The sequence below is a fragment of the Lycorma delicatula genome, chromosome 1 (genome assembly GCF_047948215.1).
Source record: "Lycorma delicatula isolate Av1 chromosome 1, ASM4794821v1, whole genome shotgun sequence".
Classification (NCBI taxonomy): domain Eukaryota; kingdom Metazoa; phylum Arthropoda; class Insecta; order Hemiptera; family Fulgoridae; genus Lycorma; species Lycorma delicatula.
Genome location: NC_134455.1, coordinates 179,044,262 through 179,061,609, shown reverse-complemented (window position 1 = coordinate 179,061,609; position 17,348 = coordinate 179,044,262). Strand labels below are relative to the sequence as shown.

Below are 17,348 nucleotides of genomic sequence, written 5' to 3'. Positions count from 1 at the left end.
TGCACTTACACTACACCATAAGAACAACATGTATAAGAATTTTCACCAATTTAACTTTATTAGTTTTTGCTGGTTGTTGATGAATCAGACAGTCGGTCAGGACAAGTTGCTTTATCGGTATAATGTTTATTCAATAATAATAAAAACTTGCATTGTAATTACTATGTTATAGGAAGCTTATGAATGCCAGTGTTGTCCGGGATACATAGGACCACATTGTGAAGAACAAGATGCATGTTATCCAAGTCCTTGTCTTAACAATGGAATTTGTGTTGATATTTCTCAAGGTCATGAAGGATCTACATTTCAATGCCTTTGTCCATATGGTAAATATGTTCTTTATTTAATTAGTAACAGGATTCAAATAAAAATTAAGTTAAACTCAATTGAAAATACTAAAAGGATACAAGAATATTTTGTAATTAATTATTTTAAATATTTTTTTTAGGTATTTCCTTATTTACCTATTATTCATCTTAAAAAATCAGTTTTAAGAATATTTGTTTTTAACAGTTTTACAAATAGCATCACTTTTATGACTTCCCAGTAATAACTATTAATTGAAAAGAAGAAACATGTCTAAATACAATTGGATAATTATTAGTAAATGTGCATTATATGTACATTATAATCCAGTATAACTAATCTATTCACCTATTATTATTATTATTTTATTTTTTTTGGAGGTTTTTAGGGGCATCGACTACTTTGGTTATTAGCCAGGTCCCACTTCAAAAAAAAAATTAAAAAAACGTTCAAAATTTCATTATGTAATACAACTTTCAAATCCAATATGTACCATCTAGGCTTTACTTTCGGCCATCCTTTCTTGCACCGTTTTTCCATTCTGCGAACGGCCTCAACTTCCGATGACAGTGTGTCTGAGGCCTCGGACATGGCATCTTCTTCTCTTTCTGATGCCAATGACGTTCGCCGGCTTACATCAGGTGATGAAAGCTTCGTTGGTGCAGTTAGCATCGTTGCTATTGAATCTAAACTAGCAAGCGATACACTTTGGCGGCTGACGAGTTGGATTCTATCTCTATGGGAGTGCTTGGTCCAGCTGAAATAGACGCTCTCACCGAAGCTGTCCTTTGAGATTTCGGAGGCTCTATTGGTACAGTTTTTATATCGTCTGGGTCTGGTGCTTTCTCAATGATGACTTGCACCTCCATTTCGGTAGACCCAGATTTTTCCTGTACTCTTGGCACTATATCCTTAGCCTTATGACTAGACGACGAAGTGATCTTTTTTCCTTTTTCAGATAAATCAAGATTTTTATTTATTATATTAATTGGTGGCATTATAATCGCAGGTTTTGCTATTTTTTTATGCTGCGCTGGCACGTTTCCTATATCAACGACGTCAGTCCGAGAATAAGCCTTCTCATGTTTAACTGATACTGTCCGATAAGTCGACTCAATCTTTGAATCAATGATTTTTTCAATCATTGTCGCAACTGTTCCACGTTAATTTTAGATGTGGAAGGGGCAGCAGCTGCTTCTGCATAAGTGGTCGATGGTCGAGGTGTACATAGACTAACAATTTTCTCCATTACACGTGCAATAACATTGACCCTGGCCGCTACATCGCCAGCTCTAAAAATGGTATGAATCCATTTCCAAATCGTTTGTTTGTCCATATCCTGCAGGTGGCCGAAAAATACAGTCCATCTGGTGACCTGAAGTTGGAAACAGGTCAAAAGTAAAAAAGCATAACCGAGGAATTTACTCGGAACCCCGTTAGCCAGCTATAAGTATTGTACGTAAGTACAGCTGTTACAGCCTTGGACGTGGAACATAGATGTTGTGTTCCGGACGTGGGGATTACCTACCTCAGGACATATTATTATTATTTTTTTTTTTTCTTGGATATTTACGGGCATCGACTGCTAGGGTCATACGGGCCCTCGTCACATTCTTTAAAGGAAATTAGTATCACCATCTGGATCGTCATATGTAAGGGTGTAAAGGGCCCTTACATTTTATTTAAAAGCACAAACTTCACAAAATACATTAAGACAAAAAACAACAAAGACAAACACAACACTTACGGGGTGTAAAGGGCCCCGATATTAAGAATTGAGATAAAATTCTCAATGAACATGAAAATAAAATTATATATCTACAATACCATTTCCTTCTTCTACTTGTCTCATTTGTAGTTTGTTTAAGCACCCTCGGGGCGACAAGAACCGCCGTGAAGCAGTATATTAATCGCGTCAGGGTGCCGTGGCTTTTTATCACAGCTTTAAATTTTTCACTTTTACAGACTTCCAAGAAGTCCACTGGCGTGTAAAAATGCAACTATCTTTTCTTCATTTCCATTATCCAGATCAGCAGTAATCTCATTTCTAAGACGCAACCTCTTTCTGAGGTCTTCATATATGGTACACTCTTCTATTAGATGCTTGACTGTCAGTGTTTTATAACAAACACCGCACATTGGTCTTTCTTCGCCGGTTAACAATTGTGAATTTGTTAATCGCGTGTGACCGATTCTAAGTCTGGTCACAGCTACTTGTTCACGGCGAGTCAATTTAAGGTGGTTTTTCATTTATATGGAGAAGCTTTAACTGAGTTTAATTTTGTATTTAAACTCCTCCATTCAGTATTCCACTTGTTTTTTACTACGTTAGTTAGACAGTTTTTAACATCTGCCACTCTTACAGGAAATGCGTCCAAATCATCGCAGACTGTTGCCTTTCTGGCAGCTTCGTCTGCGTTCTCATTACCTGTAATACCAGCATGTCCTGGAGTCCATACAAATACGCATCGCTGTCCTCGTTGATTTAAAACGTATAAAATGGACAGGATGTTTGAAATTAGGACATCCTTAATGTTCTTGTTCCGAATTGCAATAAGTACACTAAGATAATCAGAACATATTAGCACTCTCTCTTCGCAATAATGTTCTATGTATCGAAGAGCTTGCCGAATGGCAGTAAGTTCTGTCGTGTAGACACTGGCCAAATCTGGCAGTTTCCAATAATGGGCTTCTCCATTTATATATATGGAGCATCCAACACCATGTTCGGTTTTAGAACCGTCAGTATAAATTCTAATATGTTCTTCGTAACTACTGACGGTTGCCAAAAATTCCTGTTGGATGATAACTGCTGACTTCTTTTTTATTTCTACCTGAGAGAGATCCAACCTAGCATTTACCGCTGGCAAGAGCCATGGCGGTATTTCTCTTGTGGAAATTGCTAGTGTCTCTGGTATAGCAATTTCGTATTTTCTTCTTAATTCGTGGTACCTAATTCCGGCTGGTCTGGAATAGGTAGCACGATGTTCATATACTGCAGCCATAGGATGATTCATAAACAATCTATTATTTATATAAGCTGGGAAAGCCCATACATTTGCTGCATATCTTAACAAAAGGATCTCTCTTCTATAATGTAGTGGCATTATTCCGGCTTCGGACATTAGGCTATTCGCCGGACTTGTGCGGAAAGCGCCTGTCGCATATCTAATTCCGCTATTATGAATTACATCTAACTTTCTTAAATGCGACTTTCTAGCGGATGAATATACAATACATCCGTAGTCTAGTTTCGATTGAACCAATGCCTTATACAGTCTCAACAATATCTCTTTATCTGAGCCCCAATTAATATTCGATAAACATTTGATAATGTTTAGGGCTTTTTTGCATCTAACACTCAAGTCCTGTATGTGTAATCTCCATGTAAGGGATTTATCCAATACTAGTCCTAAAAATCTGACATTGTCTTTATATTGTATTGGATCATTGTCAATTCTCAAAGTAGGACTTTGGTGAGGAATTCTCTTCCTGCAGAAGTGTACACAGCACGTTTTTTCTGGTGAAAATTGGAATCCATTATTCCTCGCAACTTCATTTAGAGCGTTAATCGCTCGTTGCAATTTGTATTTCACCATAGCAGTGTTGTTGCTGGCATACACAATTGCCAAATCATCAACATAGACGCTTTTGCTGATTTCCACTGGAATGGCTAATATCAATTTATTAATGGCGATCATAAACAAGGTACCGCTCAACGGCGAACCTTGTGGTATGCCATTTTCCAAGATTTTTATAGATGAATATTCGTTGTTGACCCGTACTTGGAAACTACAGTCATTCATATAGTTGCTCAATAAGATTGGCAGTTTGCCACAAATGCCCCATTCATGTATCTGGAGCATTATACCATGACGCCAGGTCATATTGAAAGCCTTCTGAAGATAAAAGAAGACTCCGACACAATGTTTCCTTGTAATAAAGCTGTTGTATATAATGTTCTCTCGGTTGATCATTTGATCGGAGGTAGAATGGTATTGCCGAAAACCTGCTTGATATGGTGATATCAGGTTTTCCCTTTTCTATAATCCCATCCATCCATCATTGGATGGATGGATGGATTCTATAATCCCATCTCTTCATTTTCTTACATTCACCAAACTTTCTATCGCATCCACTAATATAATCCCTTCTCATAGAATGTTCTAGCCAGTTTTTTTCCTATATTCAATCGCATTTAGCATTCTTCTGTTCTCTCCGATTCTGCTTATTTCTTGATATTGTTTTAATTTCTACTATGCAACTCAGGTCATCAGTTATAAAAGCTCCCTAAGAACAGAAATTTCTTCACCTGCTCCTTTCTTAAATCTCTTAAATTTCTTATCTCCTATCTTAATCTCAGTCTTCTACCCTTTTTTCAACTAATTTTTTCAAAACTTCTACTGTAAACGTATTGATATGTTACTATTAACGTATGATACTATTAACGAACAAGTCTCGATAAATAATGCTGCAGTAAAAACAGCTGTTCGCGTAATTAAACTGATTCACTGCAAATTTTTCGATTATATTAATTGAAATTTATGTGATTCACAAAAATCTTTGGATGGGACTCATCAGTGGATTACAATACAAAGTTTGGGAATCAGTGGTCTAAATCATTTGAAGAGATTGTATGCATGTACTCATTTGCATTTTTTAATATTCAATAACACTTTTTAATATACTTTCATTCAAGATTTTGTTTTCAAAACGTTATGTATATTTACAAATAAGTATTTCTGATCGAGGTTTAAAATGCGTAAAAACACAATATACCAATCAATAGAGCTCAAAAAGGTCTGAGTTAGTGACAAAATTGTTACCCGGAAACCGATTGTTGGATATTTTGAAGTACGTTTCGTAGATTAAAATGTCTTTGTGCAAAAAAAAATTAATACTAACAATTTTGGTGGTGTGATGAGAAAGGGGATGAAAATGTGTTCAGAAAATTTCAAAGTGATTTAGATAGACCTATTTTAGGTATTGTTTGTTCAGCCCACATTGTACACAGTTCAGTACAAATGGCATGTGATTCTCTACCCCTGGACATAGAGGTTATTGTAATAAAAATTTATAAATATTTTCACATGTATACTGAAAGATTAAACTTAATTCGGCCGAAAATGAAAGTATCCGAGAACAACAATCGGAACCCCGTTAGCCAGCTATATGTAATGTACGTGAGTACAGCTGTTGCCGCCCTGGACGTGGAACGTAGATGTTGTGTTCCGGACGTGGGGATTATCTACCTCAGGGCATTATTATTATTATTATTATTATTATTCTCTTGGGCAAGCCCAGTAAAAAGCATCCTGGCCGGCCCATAGGCAAGGCGCAGGAGCTATAACTATTGTTCTGACGTGCATTGTATATGGTAACATGAACTATTGAAAACTATGGGTAAAATGTATGAATGAAAGACAAAATACCAAACATAACAATTTATGAACTGCCAGATGTTAACGGCCATTGTCCCCCATCTGCAGCTCCATCTGATGACAATCAGGTGGCCCCTCAAGAACAGGCGTTATCTTATCGCTCGAGCTTGTGATGTACCGACGGACCAAGCGGCATGTATCCAGCAACACAGCCTTCTGCATTGGTCGGAACAGATTTTCTGGTGCTCCAACGGATCTTAATGAACCATGCAGAGAACGTGGAATCCCTCCCATCGCGCCCAAAACCACCGGGACCACCGTTACGCTCTCCTGGCCCCAAATCTCCCTGACTTGTTCTGCAAGATCCCTATACTTCACTAGTTTTTCCGTGTACTTCTTCACTATGTTGGTGGACAATGGGATTGTGACATCAATCAGAAAGGTGATTTTTTCTTGCTTCTTGGTCAGAACGATGTCTGGCCTATTATGTTCCACTGTCCTGTCCGTCAGAACAGTACGATCGTAGTACAGTTTATACTGATCGTTCTCTAATACAGGCTGAGGAGCATACTTAAAATACGGGACTGAAACGGAGAGGAGACCCAGCTCCAAAGCGAGTCTCTGATGAAGTATCTTCGCCACGTTGTTATGTCGGACTGTATATTCCCTTGGAGCTAACAACTGACACCCCCTAACGACATGTTCGATGGACTCGTTGGTCGATCCACAAAGACGGCACAGGTCAATGGTTACAGCAGGATCCTTGACGACATGCTTTCTGTAGCTCTGAGTGTGCTGATGTATAGCAAATACAAGGCCCTCCGTCTCAGCAAACAACTCGGCATACTCCAGCCAGGCCACAGACGCATCTCGATCAACCGCTTCATCCATAAGCGCCGCATAGTACCTCCCATGCAACTCCCTTGAACGCCACCTATCCATCACACTGATCTCGGAGAAGGTATCCTCAAGGGGCTGAAATTTCTCATCACTGAGGCGCAGTGGGGTTAGATTACTGTCACTTTTTACTATAACCCCGTGGAGCAAGCTGGATTGGCTCTTGTCTAGGAAGTATTTCCGGAGATTCAGCAGTTGTTTTGCATGAACCTCCCACAAATCCACAACGCCTCTTCCTCCTCTATTCCTGGACAGGTGAAACCGCTCAACGGAGCTGAGCGGGTGATGGGAGCGGTGTCGCGTGAACGATACACGAATCATTCTATTAAGCCCTTCAAGGTCTGTCCGCGTCCAATTTATCATGCCAAAGCTATAGGAAATCAACGGAACGGCAAATATGTTAATGGCCTTTAACTTATTAGAACCACTCAACTGGGAACTCATGACGGCTCTTACTCTACTCTTGAAGCCAGATGTAAGGGCCTCTTTCGCTCGACTATGGCTAATTCCAATATCCTGCAGGAAACCAAGGTACTTATATGTCTCACCACGCTGCATTGCATTCATGAGTGCAGGAGCATCCATCTGCGGCACTTCACACGCCTCAATCTGCGACCATTTTCCTCTCTTCATATCATTGACCCTACACTTGTCAAGACCAAAACTCATGCATATGTCGACACTGAACCTCTCGACTAATTTGACAAGTTGCCGGATCCCTTTTTCAGTGTCAGAAATAAGCTTAATATCATCCATATACATGAGGTGGCTAAAACTGTACTGCCCAAGGGCAAAACCCTTCTTGGACTTCTGTAAGATGGAAGACAGAGGATTCAACGCTAAGCAAAACCATAGAGCGCTCAAGGAATCGCCCTGAAAAATGCCTCGGTTGATCTGTGTTACTCCGACCTTAACGGGGTTCTTATCTGGAATAATCAACAAAAGATTTGTGCACCACTTACCCATAACGACACTTAGGCACTCAACGACAACGGGATCGACTTTGTAGAGACGTAAGACCTCTATCAACCAGGAGTGCGGAACCGAGTCAAAGGCCTTTCTGTAGTCTATATAACCAGTATATAGGCTGCCCCGGCTCTTCTTTGCCGTTACAGGAATAACGCTATCAATCACTAGCTGCGCTTTGCAGACCCTACTACCCTGACGACACCCTTTTTGCTCCTCAGCTAAGATCTGATGCCTCTCAAAATGCTTATTGATTTTGGCAATGAGAACACAAGTAAAAAGCTTATATATTGTGGGGAGACAGGTAATAGGTCTGTACTTGGACGGATCTGCCTTCGCAGTAGAAGATTTCGGGATCAGATAGGTCATCCCCTGGGTGAAAAAGGTCGGCATTAGACTTGCATCTCGCAAGATGGCAGAGTAAAATTCTGCAAGACGCCTGTGAACAGAAGAAAAGCGCTTGTACCAAAAGTTATGCACTCCATCAATCCCAGGCGCCCTCCAATTATGGGTTTTCCTAATTGCCTCCTGTACATCTTCTAGAGTGATTAAATTATCTACCATTGTCTGGACTCTATCAACTCGTTTTCGCTCCTCACGAATCCACCTTGCCCAACTGTTATGCTGTGAGGAACACGACCAAAGCGGGCCCCAATAACCCAAGACCTCCACACTAGTAGGGGACGCGTTCGCCTGAGGTTGTTGCTGAGGTGAAACCTGCAACCGCTTATACAGCTCCTTTTGATTGGTACGGAACAAGTGAGCTTGTTCCCGGCGCATGTTACTCTACCGATACCGCCGCAGCCGACATGACAGTACCATCAATCGTTGCTTTAACAAATCCAGGACTTCATGGCCGGTGGTGTTTTCCGGGTTCTCATATGTTCGGATTATCGACTCCGCCGCCGATCGGATCCTTCCACTGGGGTTAGCAGATGTTAAGAAACTGGACAAACGACCAATCTCTTTTCTCAGCTTATCGACTTTCCTACACAGTCTCTCCTCCCAAGGTGGACGCTGGGGACTCTTACCCATTGCAGGAGCGACGATTCGCTGGCCATTCGCTTTGACTGCCGTAATCGCACCGATGTACACTAACTCATGGAGCTCAGTTATGGAGGGTACTAATCTTACTTTTTCTTCAAGAATCTCATTAATAAGGCTCACTATGTTCCTCGTTCCGCCATTAACCCTCAGCCTTGGTATACGCTGTCTGGCCGACATACCACCATACAGCATCTCGTTCTCAGCAAATTGATCGGAGAGTGGATTGTCGGCTCTTATCGTTTCTTCTACAGTACTTTCATCTGAAGATGGGCTGGACAACAACCCCAACTCCCTAGAAACATCAGCTCGGATTAACGCCACCACATCCGCAGGAACCCTATTAGACTTAAAAAGGGGTCTGCGCTGATCCAGGATGTTTTGGACAGACTTACGTCGTAGCTCAGGGAACTTCTCAACCATCGCTTGGTGCAGCGGAACACTATACGGTTTCAAGTCCGATTCCATTTTTGTTATAGTTAGGTAGGTACGGTAAAGGAAGGCATTATGTTCATCTGTCCATTTAAACCGCTTCCTACCCCGGAGTTCTACAGCACTGGGTGACTGAACTTCAGCCACAACAGAAGCCACAGAAGACGTTCTAGGCCTTGTGGTACTATTAGGTGAGGCGCCGCCACTCGCTCCAGCACTCCTCACCCCAGACTGAACATCACGACGGCTCCGAAGGGTGTCAGCTCGCAACACCCTACCGCCCCGGCATTTATTCACATCGTTGTACTCCATTAATTTTCAATACAAATGGGTAACAGGATAAGCTCCTGCGGGCAAGGCTCCGACACCTCTAGAAACGGCCGTCCCTAACATGGGAAACAGACGCCGACCAAACGCCGCCCAATCTGGAACAGACGCGTTGGATTTAAAGTACCTGTTATGGTCCGCGGGTGGGCCTTTGAAGAACACCACCTACCCTGTATATCTACAAGGCCATCCTCTATCCGCCACCTTGAGGACGCGCCCAGTAGGGGAACAGGATTCCCCCCTGGGTTATTATTATTATTATTTCTTATTTATTATTATTTCTTATTTTCTCGGCTGCGTAGAGATGTTAAGTATGCGATAGCGGATGCCAGAGTGGTTTGGGCTCGGAAGTGTGAATCTGACCTTTGTTCTAATCCGAGGAATTTTTGAAAATATATTTCTCGACAGAAGTCTAACCATGTAAGGACTCCAGCCCCTATTGTCGATGGGCGGACTATTTCTGATCCTTGGTTGAGTTGTCAGTATTTTGGTGAATATTTTCAATCAGTGTACCAGGACTTTCCTACGCAGACTACGTCTGGTGGGGCCTGTATCAACAACCATCGGATTCTTGACATTCCGATGGTTTCATCTTCTGACGTATCCAGTGCTATAGAAATTCTTAACGCTAGATCGGCGGTCGGCTTGGATCGGATTCCTGCGTTTGTTATCAAAGGTTTGAATGAGATTGTTTCTCCTATCCTTGCTTCCCTGTTTAATTGGAGCTTGTCGTCTTCTTCTTTTCCGTCCCTATGGAAACACGCAGTTGTTACTCCTATACCTAAGCCTGGTGTCCCTTCCCTGGATAATTTCAGGCCTATTTCTATCATCGGTACTTTTTCCAAAGTCTTCGAGAGGATTCTATTTAGACATGTTTATGACCATGTTCTCCCGATGTTGTCGTCATTTCAGCATGGATTTATTAAGGTCGTTCACCAGCTTCTAATTTGGCCGCCTTTTTGCAGGATTCAGTTAATGCAATTGAGCATAGGGGTCAAGTAGATGTGATATATTTTGATTTTACCAAAGCTTTTGACAAGATACCCCATCATTTGTTGTTAACAAAGACCAAGGGCTTCGGCTTCAGCGATCGTTTTAATGATTGGCTATCCTCTTATCTTCGTGACAGGCGTTTTTCGGTTCGTTTTGGTGGACAGATGTCTGAGGAATCCTTCTTGGCTAAGTCTGGAGTGCCGCAAGGCTCTGTTTTGGGTCCCCTTCTTTTTATTATTTTTATAAATGATATCGGGCATCTTTTGACGTGCAATTTTCAGATGTTTGCGGATGACGTCAAAATATATTGTCCGATCAGAAATAGTATGGATCACCTGTTGCTACAATTGAATATTAACAAGGTTGTTGAGTGGGCTGACCGCAATTGTATGCCCTTGAATTTTCGGAAGACCAAACATTTGACTTTGTCTCGTAAGACGTCGAGCTCTGTTTTCAGCTATAGGATTGGTACGCACGTTATTGTCGCTGAGACATTGGTTGAGGACCTCGGGGTTTTATTTGACACGAAGTTGTATTTTCACGAATATGTTGCTCGGATTGTCAGTAAAGCACGCCGGGACCTTGGTCTTGTCCTTTGGATTTGTGGACGGTTTAGCAATATTTCCACTTGTAACCTGCTGTACAAGTCTTTGGTGAGGAGTCGCTTGGAGTACTCGACCGTGGTGTGGAATAGTACACGACGTTTTGCCTCTGATCTGGTTGAGGGTGTTCAGGATAGGTTCTTGAACTGGATGCGTTTTAAGTTTGGAGATTGTTTTGTTGGTGCTAGTAGAGAGGATATGTTGAGGCAATTAGGCCTTTCCAGGTTATCCGATAGAAGAGCGTACTTTGACTTGGTTTTCTTTTATAAAGCTCTGCACAACAGACTTCCGACGCGTTATCATGTTGTCTTGCGGAACCAGGCCAGGTCAGTGAGGTCTTTTAGGCAATTTGTGACGCCGGTTGGTTCCACCGTGTCTCCGATTGAACGGTGTACCAGTGTTGCAGTGGAGTTCCAGGATAAGCTAAGCTTTTGGGAAGATGAGGCAACCTTCGTTAAAAATTTGAGAGGGTTACGTGGCGATGGATCATTGTCCTTGGTGTGATGCTCACTTTCATGATTTTAAAATTATTGTTGTTTTTTTAAGGATTATTGCTTATAACTTGTTTTATTTGGAATGTATTAGTAATGTTCTTTTTGTTTTTGTATGTTTTCATCTATGTGTTTTTATTATCACTCCGTAGCTACCGTTTTTAAAGTTCTAATTATTTTTTGTATTTGACTGCATAATTGTTATTATTATTATTGTGTTTTGAATATTGTATTTTTAATTTATATGTGGGTTGTTGACTTGTGGCTGTTCTTTTGTGACTTTACGTGATATTGTGTGGCATACAAAGGTTTTGTAACTGTTCTGTTGCACAAACAAGGCAATAAAAAAAAAAAAAAAAAAAAAAATTATTATTATTATAATCCAGTGCTGATATGACCCAGTGATAATGTAAATAATATTAAAGATAGTCAGTTTTACAGAAACAAATTCAGATGTTAAACTTCTTATTTTGTAATAAAGCAACAAATGAAAATAGATTCAATTTTATTACTTTAAAAATAAATATAGCAAATAAGAAAAAAATACTATTATGACAGATGACAGTAGTATGATAGAACGCTATCACTTGTAAAGTTTTTAAGTGTAACTATCAATTACAATCTCTTTGGAACGACCTTGTTAGTTTTTTTTTCAATCTGCATCAACAAAACTTACGTTCACATCAGCCACTCTCACAGTAAAAGCTCATCATATGAAGTGGAAAATTAGAAAGAAATGAATGTTCCTTATTGAAAAAGTCAAATTCTTATAATTGTTGATGTAGGAAGTGAAACAGGTTTTATTGCAGCTTGTTTCTCGATGTGAAAATCAAGCTCAAATACTGACTTTAATTACCATAGTGTGATTAATTTCAAAAATTATTCGAATTGGCTTTAGGAATAATTAATACCCAAAAATGTAGATATTCAAACTTGTTTAAGAGGTCTCAGTATTCCTTTCATATACGATCTCTAAAATTTGAACTATGTGAATTAATAAAACAGAACTAACACCGTATGTTTAATATTACATTTTCATCAAATCTTTAGAAATGATGTGCAAATTTAAAAATAAATAGTACATTACGAATAATAATCAGTCTACCTTTTGTTATTTTTTGACAATTAATTTTTAAATTATCTATATGCATGAGTAATGTCAGTTAACAACAAAAAAGTATGTTGGTAAAACATTTTAATATACATACGAAAACCAATGAATAGAATTTGTTTTTAGAATAATTTCTACGCACACACTAGTAACAAAAACGTTCGCTGACAACTTTGGAGAGTGTTAGTGTTGATTTGACTAGAGTGTACCGTTCAGAGGTCTCCAACCGGTGATAAAATACCCTTTATTTATAAAAATCAGGTGAATTGTTCTCGAAATGCTGTTTTAATGAATATTTTATTGTGTCATGATGTCATGTGTAGGTGAATGACAATTTTTCGTAGAAGAATTTATGTACCGTAAACGTAATTAAATTTACATCTTTTTAATGATTGCCAATATGCGTTTTATTTTCTTGTTTACGTTTCAAACAAAAAAAAACTTTTCTTCAATGATTTTATTTATTTCAATAAATGCTCATACATCTATCTGTTTGTGTCTGTTTTCTGATGGCACTAGATTACTGATACACCTGTTTTACGAAAATTTTCCTAATGAATTTTTTTCATTGATGTAGCAATTTTTCCTAGCTATCTTAGCATTACTTGCTACTTCTTCACTTGAAAAATGGCATTTATCCTCTCAGGATGAGCTTTACAAAAAAAAACTCCTTGTCTTTTATAAAACACATTTTTATACAATTTACAATATCCACTTTACCAAAATATTTCAATTAAACAAAATAAAATCGCAGGAAGTTTTATTTTTAAATGCAATGGTAAACTGGAGTTTGATCCTCCAAATAACAACAATTTTTATGGTTAAATTTGCTATGATTGAATTCTGTTGAAATATTTCAAGTGATAAAAATTCAAGGAAATAAATTTTAACTTTAACAAAAGTTTTTAGAGCTTTCAAACATGGATTATGGGCACTTTTCCTACTTGTAAAGAGAGTTCTATAAATTGAATCAATTTGAAGTTTATGAAAATTCTGTTTTTGTATAATTTTTAGGTAATCAAAGAAGAGTACAACTACAACTTAGAATTTTAGAAGAAAGAATGTAAAAATACATTAGTAAGAAATCTTTTACAAGGTGTTGAATTTTTATTGAATTCTATAATTACTAAACAATCAAATCAATAAAGAACATTTTTTGATGCCTCCAATAGTTTGACGAAATATGCCATAACATTATAACATTGTAGTTCAACCTGGAAATTCAAAGTTAAAGGGAAACGTTTTTTTAAGAGTTTGTGAACTTTTGGCTTAGTAAGATTCACATATTGTTTAGTGAAACAATACTGCTCTGAAGGATTTATTTATTCTAGAAGAAATAACCCAATAAAAAAAATTTTTATACATTTAAATATTACTTACTGTGTTACCATTCTTATGCATACTTGTTAAACATTTTGAGTATAGACTACTCATGAACTCCTACTTATGAGGCAAAAGTCCCTTAGTTATTTGAAGTAGTAGTATTCCATTGTATATGAACTTTTGGAAATTTTAATTATACAAAAAAATTATTTTAATGTCAAGTGTAAAAAACAATATCACTCATGTAAATGTCTTTCGTTTTCAGGTTCACATAACTCAGCTCGATGTAGAGTACTCTTTGTAACAATTTTAATAGTCTGGCTCTGATTTTGGAGCTGTCTGTTGGTTGGACATAATCTTATAACTTCTGGAGGGTTGATTGAAGTTTATCTCAAATTATTGTTGCTAAAAAATTAACACAGTTAATTGTTACATTAAAACCTGACACAAATTTTAAAAGTCATTCATTTATAAATTTTTGGATTGGACTTCGGGTGTTCAGTTTTTTCATAACTCTGAAATTGTTTGTATTTCTGGAAGTATGGAAACATACTCTAGAATTGAAACAGTAGGTCTGGAAATTTTTGAAAACACTCCTTACCAAAACTCACACCCTCTGGTCTTCACTTGATGAAGCAGAGGAAATCATAAACTTATGGAAAAATATAGATCTAAATTTTTTAGTAGAGACTATTTTGAGAATAGTGTAAAATAAGTAAACCGATCAGAAGATTCTTTCAAAAGTAAGAAGATAAACTTATGATATGTTATAATTATTATGATATGTAATTTAAAGAATTAAGGAAATCAAATTTTAAATTACTTAAGATAAAATTTAGAAGTGTTTTTTATATAAATCAAAATTTTCCTTTTTTAGGCTTCACTGGAAAGATTTGTCAGGATACCTCAGATCCATGTGAGTCTTCACCATGTCAACACGGAGCCATATGTAGTCCTAGTAACTTAACTGCTCAGCAATTCAAATGTGAATGTCCTCCAGGCTATAGTGGTAATCTTTGCCAGCACAATTTAGATCAGTGTGCCTCTTCTCCATGCCAACATGGTATTTGTGTTGATCAGCATGATGGTTACCGCTGCTTTTGTCAACCAGGTATTGAATTCTTTTTTCTCTTAGATCCTTTTACTAATTTCTTGGATATTTTGTGAAACAGTGACCTCCGCTTAGTCTTCTCCTTCCATACCCCTTTTCCATAACTCTTCAAATCCTAAAACCTTTTACTTATTCTGTCTATCCACCTCTCTTGAGCTTGATTCTTGGTTTGGTTAGTGACACTTCCAAGTTCACAGTCTTAAAAAGTTTTTGATCATCGTTTTATATGCAAAATCCTTGCAAACTTCCCTTTCTGTACTCTTTTCTAAAAGATTCTTCTTCAAAAATCTGATTTCAGATTTTTATTTTTCTCATTTTCTTATCCTGGTTTCTTCTATTCCCCCTTCTTATGATCTCAACCTGCTTCTACTTCTTAAGTAAAAATTGATTTTTTTTTATAGAAGTTCCTGATGATTTTTCAATATATTATTTTTTAAGCCTGTACACAAACAACAAACATCCTCTAATCAAATACTTGTATCTTAATTTTTGGCAGTAACAGTATCACTTTCACTTTCTTCTAGGTTCATAGAAGTGTGGGAAGTGAATGAATAATCTGATGTTGTCACTATGGAAACTTACACCCAATCAAACTTTATAGAGAGGGATCAATTTTAATTATAAATGTTTTATACAAGTAATACATCAGTTAACACTTTGTAGTAAAATGATTGGTTAACTGCTAAAATCGGAAATTTTTAAAGCAAGCTTGTCAATCTTGAATTGGTATCCCTGCTTCAGGAATATCAGTTTGATACAAGCATTTCTGATCTACTCTGATGATACTTCAATATTGTTATATTATGGTTTATCATATTTTCTTACATTGTATTTTATGTAGAATTATGAAAATTCAAGCTATAACAAGGAATTGGCAGATAAATTGTTTGAAGTTTCAAAGCTATTAGGCTGCTTTCTGAACTTTTGATTTTTTAAATAGTTTTTCTCAGAGAAAGAACTACTGTTATTATTTATATTTGTCATTCCTTAAAATTATTTTAAATTTCTTTTTAATTATCTTTTATTTAAACTATTTCCAGTGATTGAGGTTTTGCAGTAGTAGATTTTCTCATCCATATTGGTTTGTGGTTTTAATTTTGATGGGGCCCGTCTACAACCCCCTTATGCTTTTTGTTCTTAAATGCTACTGCTTGCAATTTTTTTGTACACTTTTATAGCTAATTATTTTTTGATGTTTCTAAAATTGATAGTGTGTGTTTTAATAAATCTGTAGTGCAGAATTTTTTATTTGGGCAATATTAATAGCTTTTCCAAGTGTAAAGCCAAACTTAAAAGATATACCTCCTCATTTGTACAAAGAAAAAACTTTCCATTTTTTTCACATTATTTTCACTTTATAATTCCGTTTTTCTCTCTTTGGTATCACTCTCCATAGATTTTCAAAACGCTATTCTTATACTTTGTTTTTGCAGCCCTCCTATTTTTAGTTAATTACGAGGTCTGTTCAGAAAATTACCAAACATTTTTAATTACGCATCAAGGGAAATATTTAGTGACATGTGGTTAGCAGCATTATGTTCTGCACAACCTCCTGTGCAACCACATATTCTTGGATTGTTGATAACTCATTTAGTTTTCATGTTATTGTTATTTGAGTGCAACATGGTTTAAGTGTTATAGTGATTTTTGCAATGTGTGATTTTCAGGAGCAATGATACAACATAAACATTTACGTGAAACTGGGGAAAACTTTCACAAACTTACAAAGATGATGCTGTGGGTCGTAAGCAATGTTATGAATGGTTTTCACGATTTAAAAGTGGTCATCAGTCACAAGTTAAAAGTGGTTTCAGATTTAAAAGTAGTCACCAATGACCACTTTTAAATTATTGAAGATGTAACATGTTGAATGTGACCGTGTGTCAATCATATGTGTCTCAAGTGTATTACTGAAATAGTTGTAAATGATCTGTAATGTGATGATGCATCACTCCTGGCAATTAAAACCTACTTGAAGAACAATGATATCCAATTCCAGGATTGCTAAATAAACTGAGGATTGAAATAGTCTCTGGGTTGCCTTCTTCACTGAGCTGAAATGGTAGTAATTCAGCATGCCAAGCCCATAGAAATACAGGTGGTATTCAGCCTAATAAGTGACTCCTTCCCCTGTCATATCACTGCCATAAGAAACACAAGGATAGATAGCAAAAGCAATAAATTAATGTATCCCTTTCTGTTGTGAAATAATTATATATATACTCCTGCAAGACAGTAGGAAAAGCAAAGAAGTTATGTCTATTTAAAACTATAAACTTCTGAAACTAAAAGAAAATATGAATATTATAAATAAAATGTTTTTAATAACCTCCTTTAATTGTTTTTAGTTGCCTTTGGTAATTA

The 17,348-nt window shown here is 37.3% G+C and overlaps 1 protein-coding gene across 1 annotated transcript in view; it reads left to right on the top strand.

Moving 5' to 3' along the window:
* The window catches only part of LOC142318226 (uncharacterized), a 165,527-nt gene that overhangs the window by 95,373 nt on the left and 52,806 nt on the right, over window positions 1-17,348 (top strand). Inside the window, exons 5-6 of the mRNA XM_075354792.1 lie at window positions 173-326; window positions 14,751-14,984. Coding sequence (XP_075210907.1) covers window positions 173-326; window positions 14,751-14,984 — 388 coding nt within the window. The remainder of the gene's footprint in view (window positions 1-172; window positions 327-14,750; window positions 14,985-17,348) is intronic.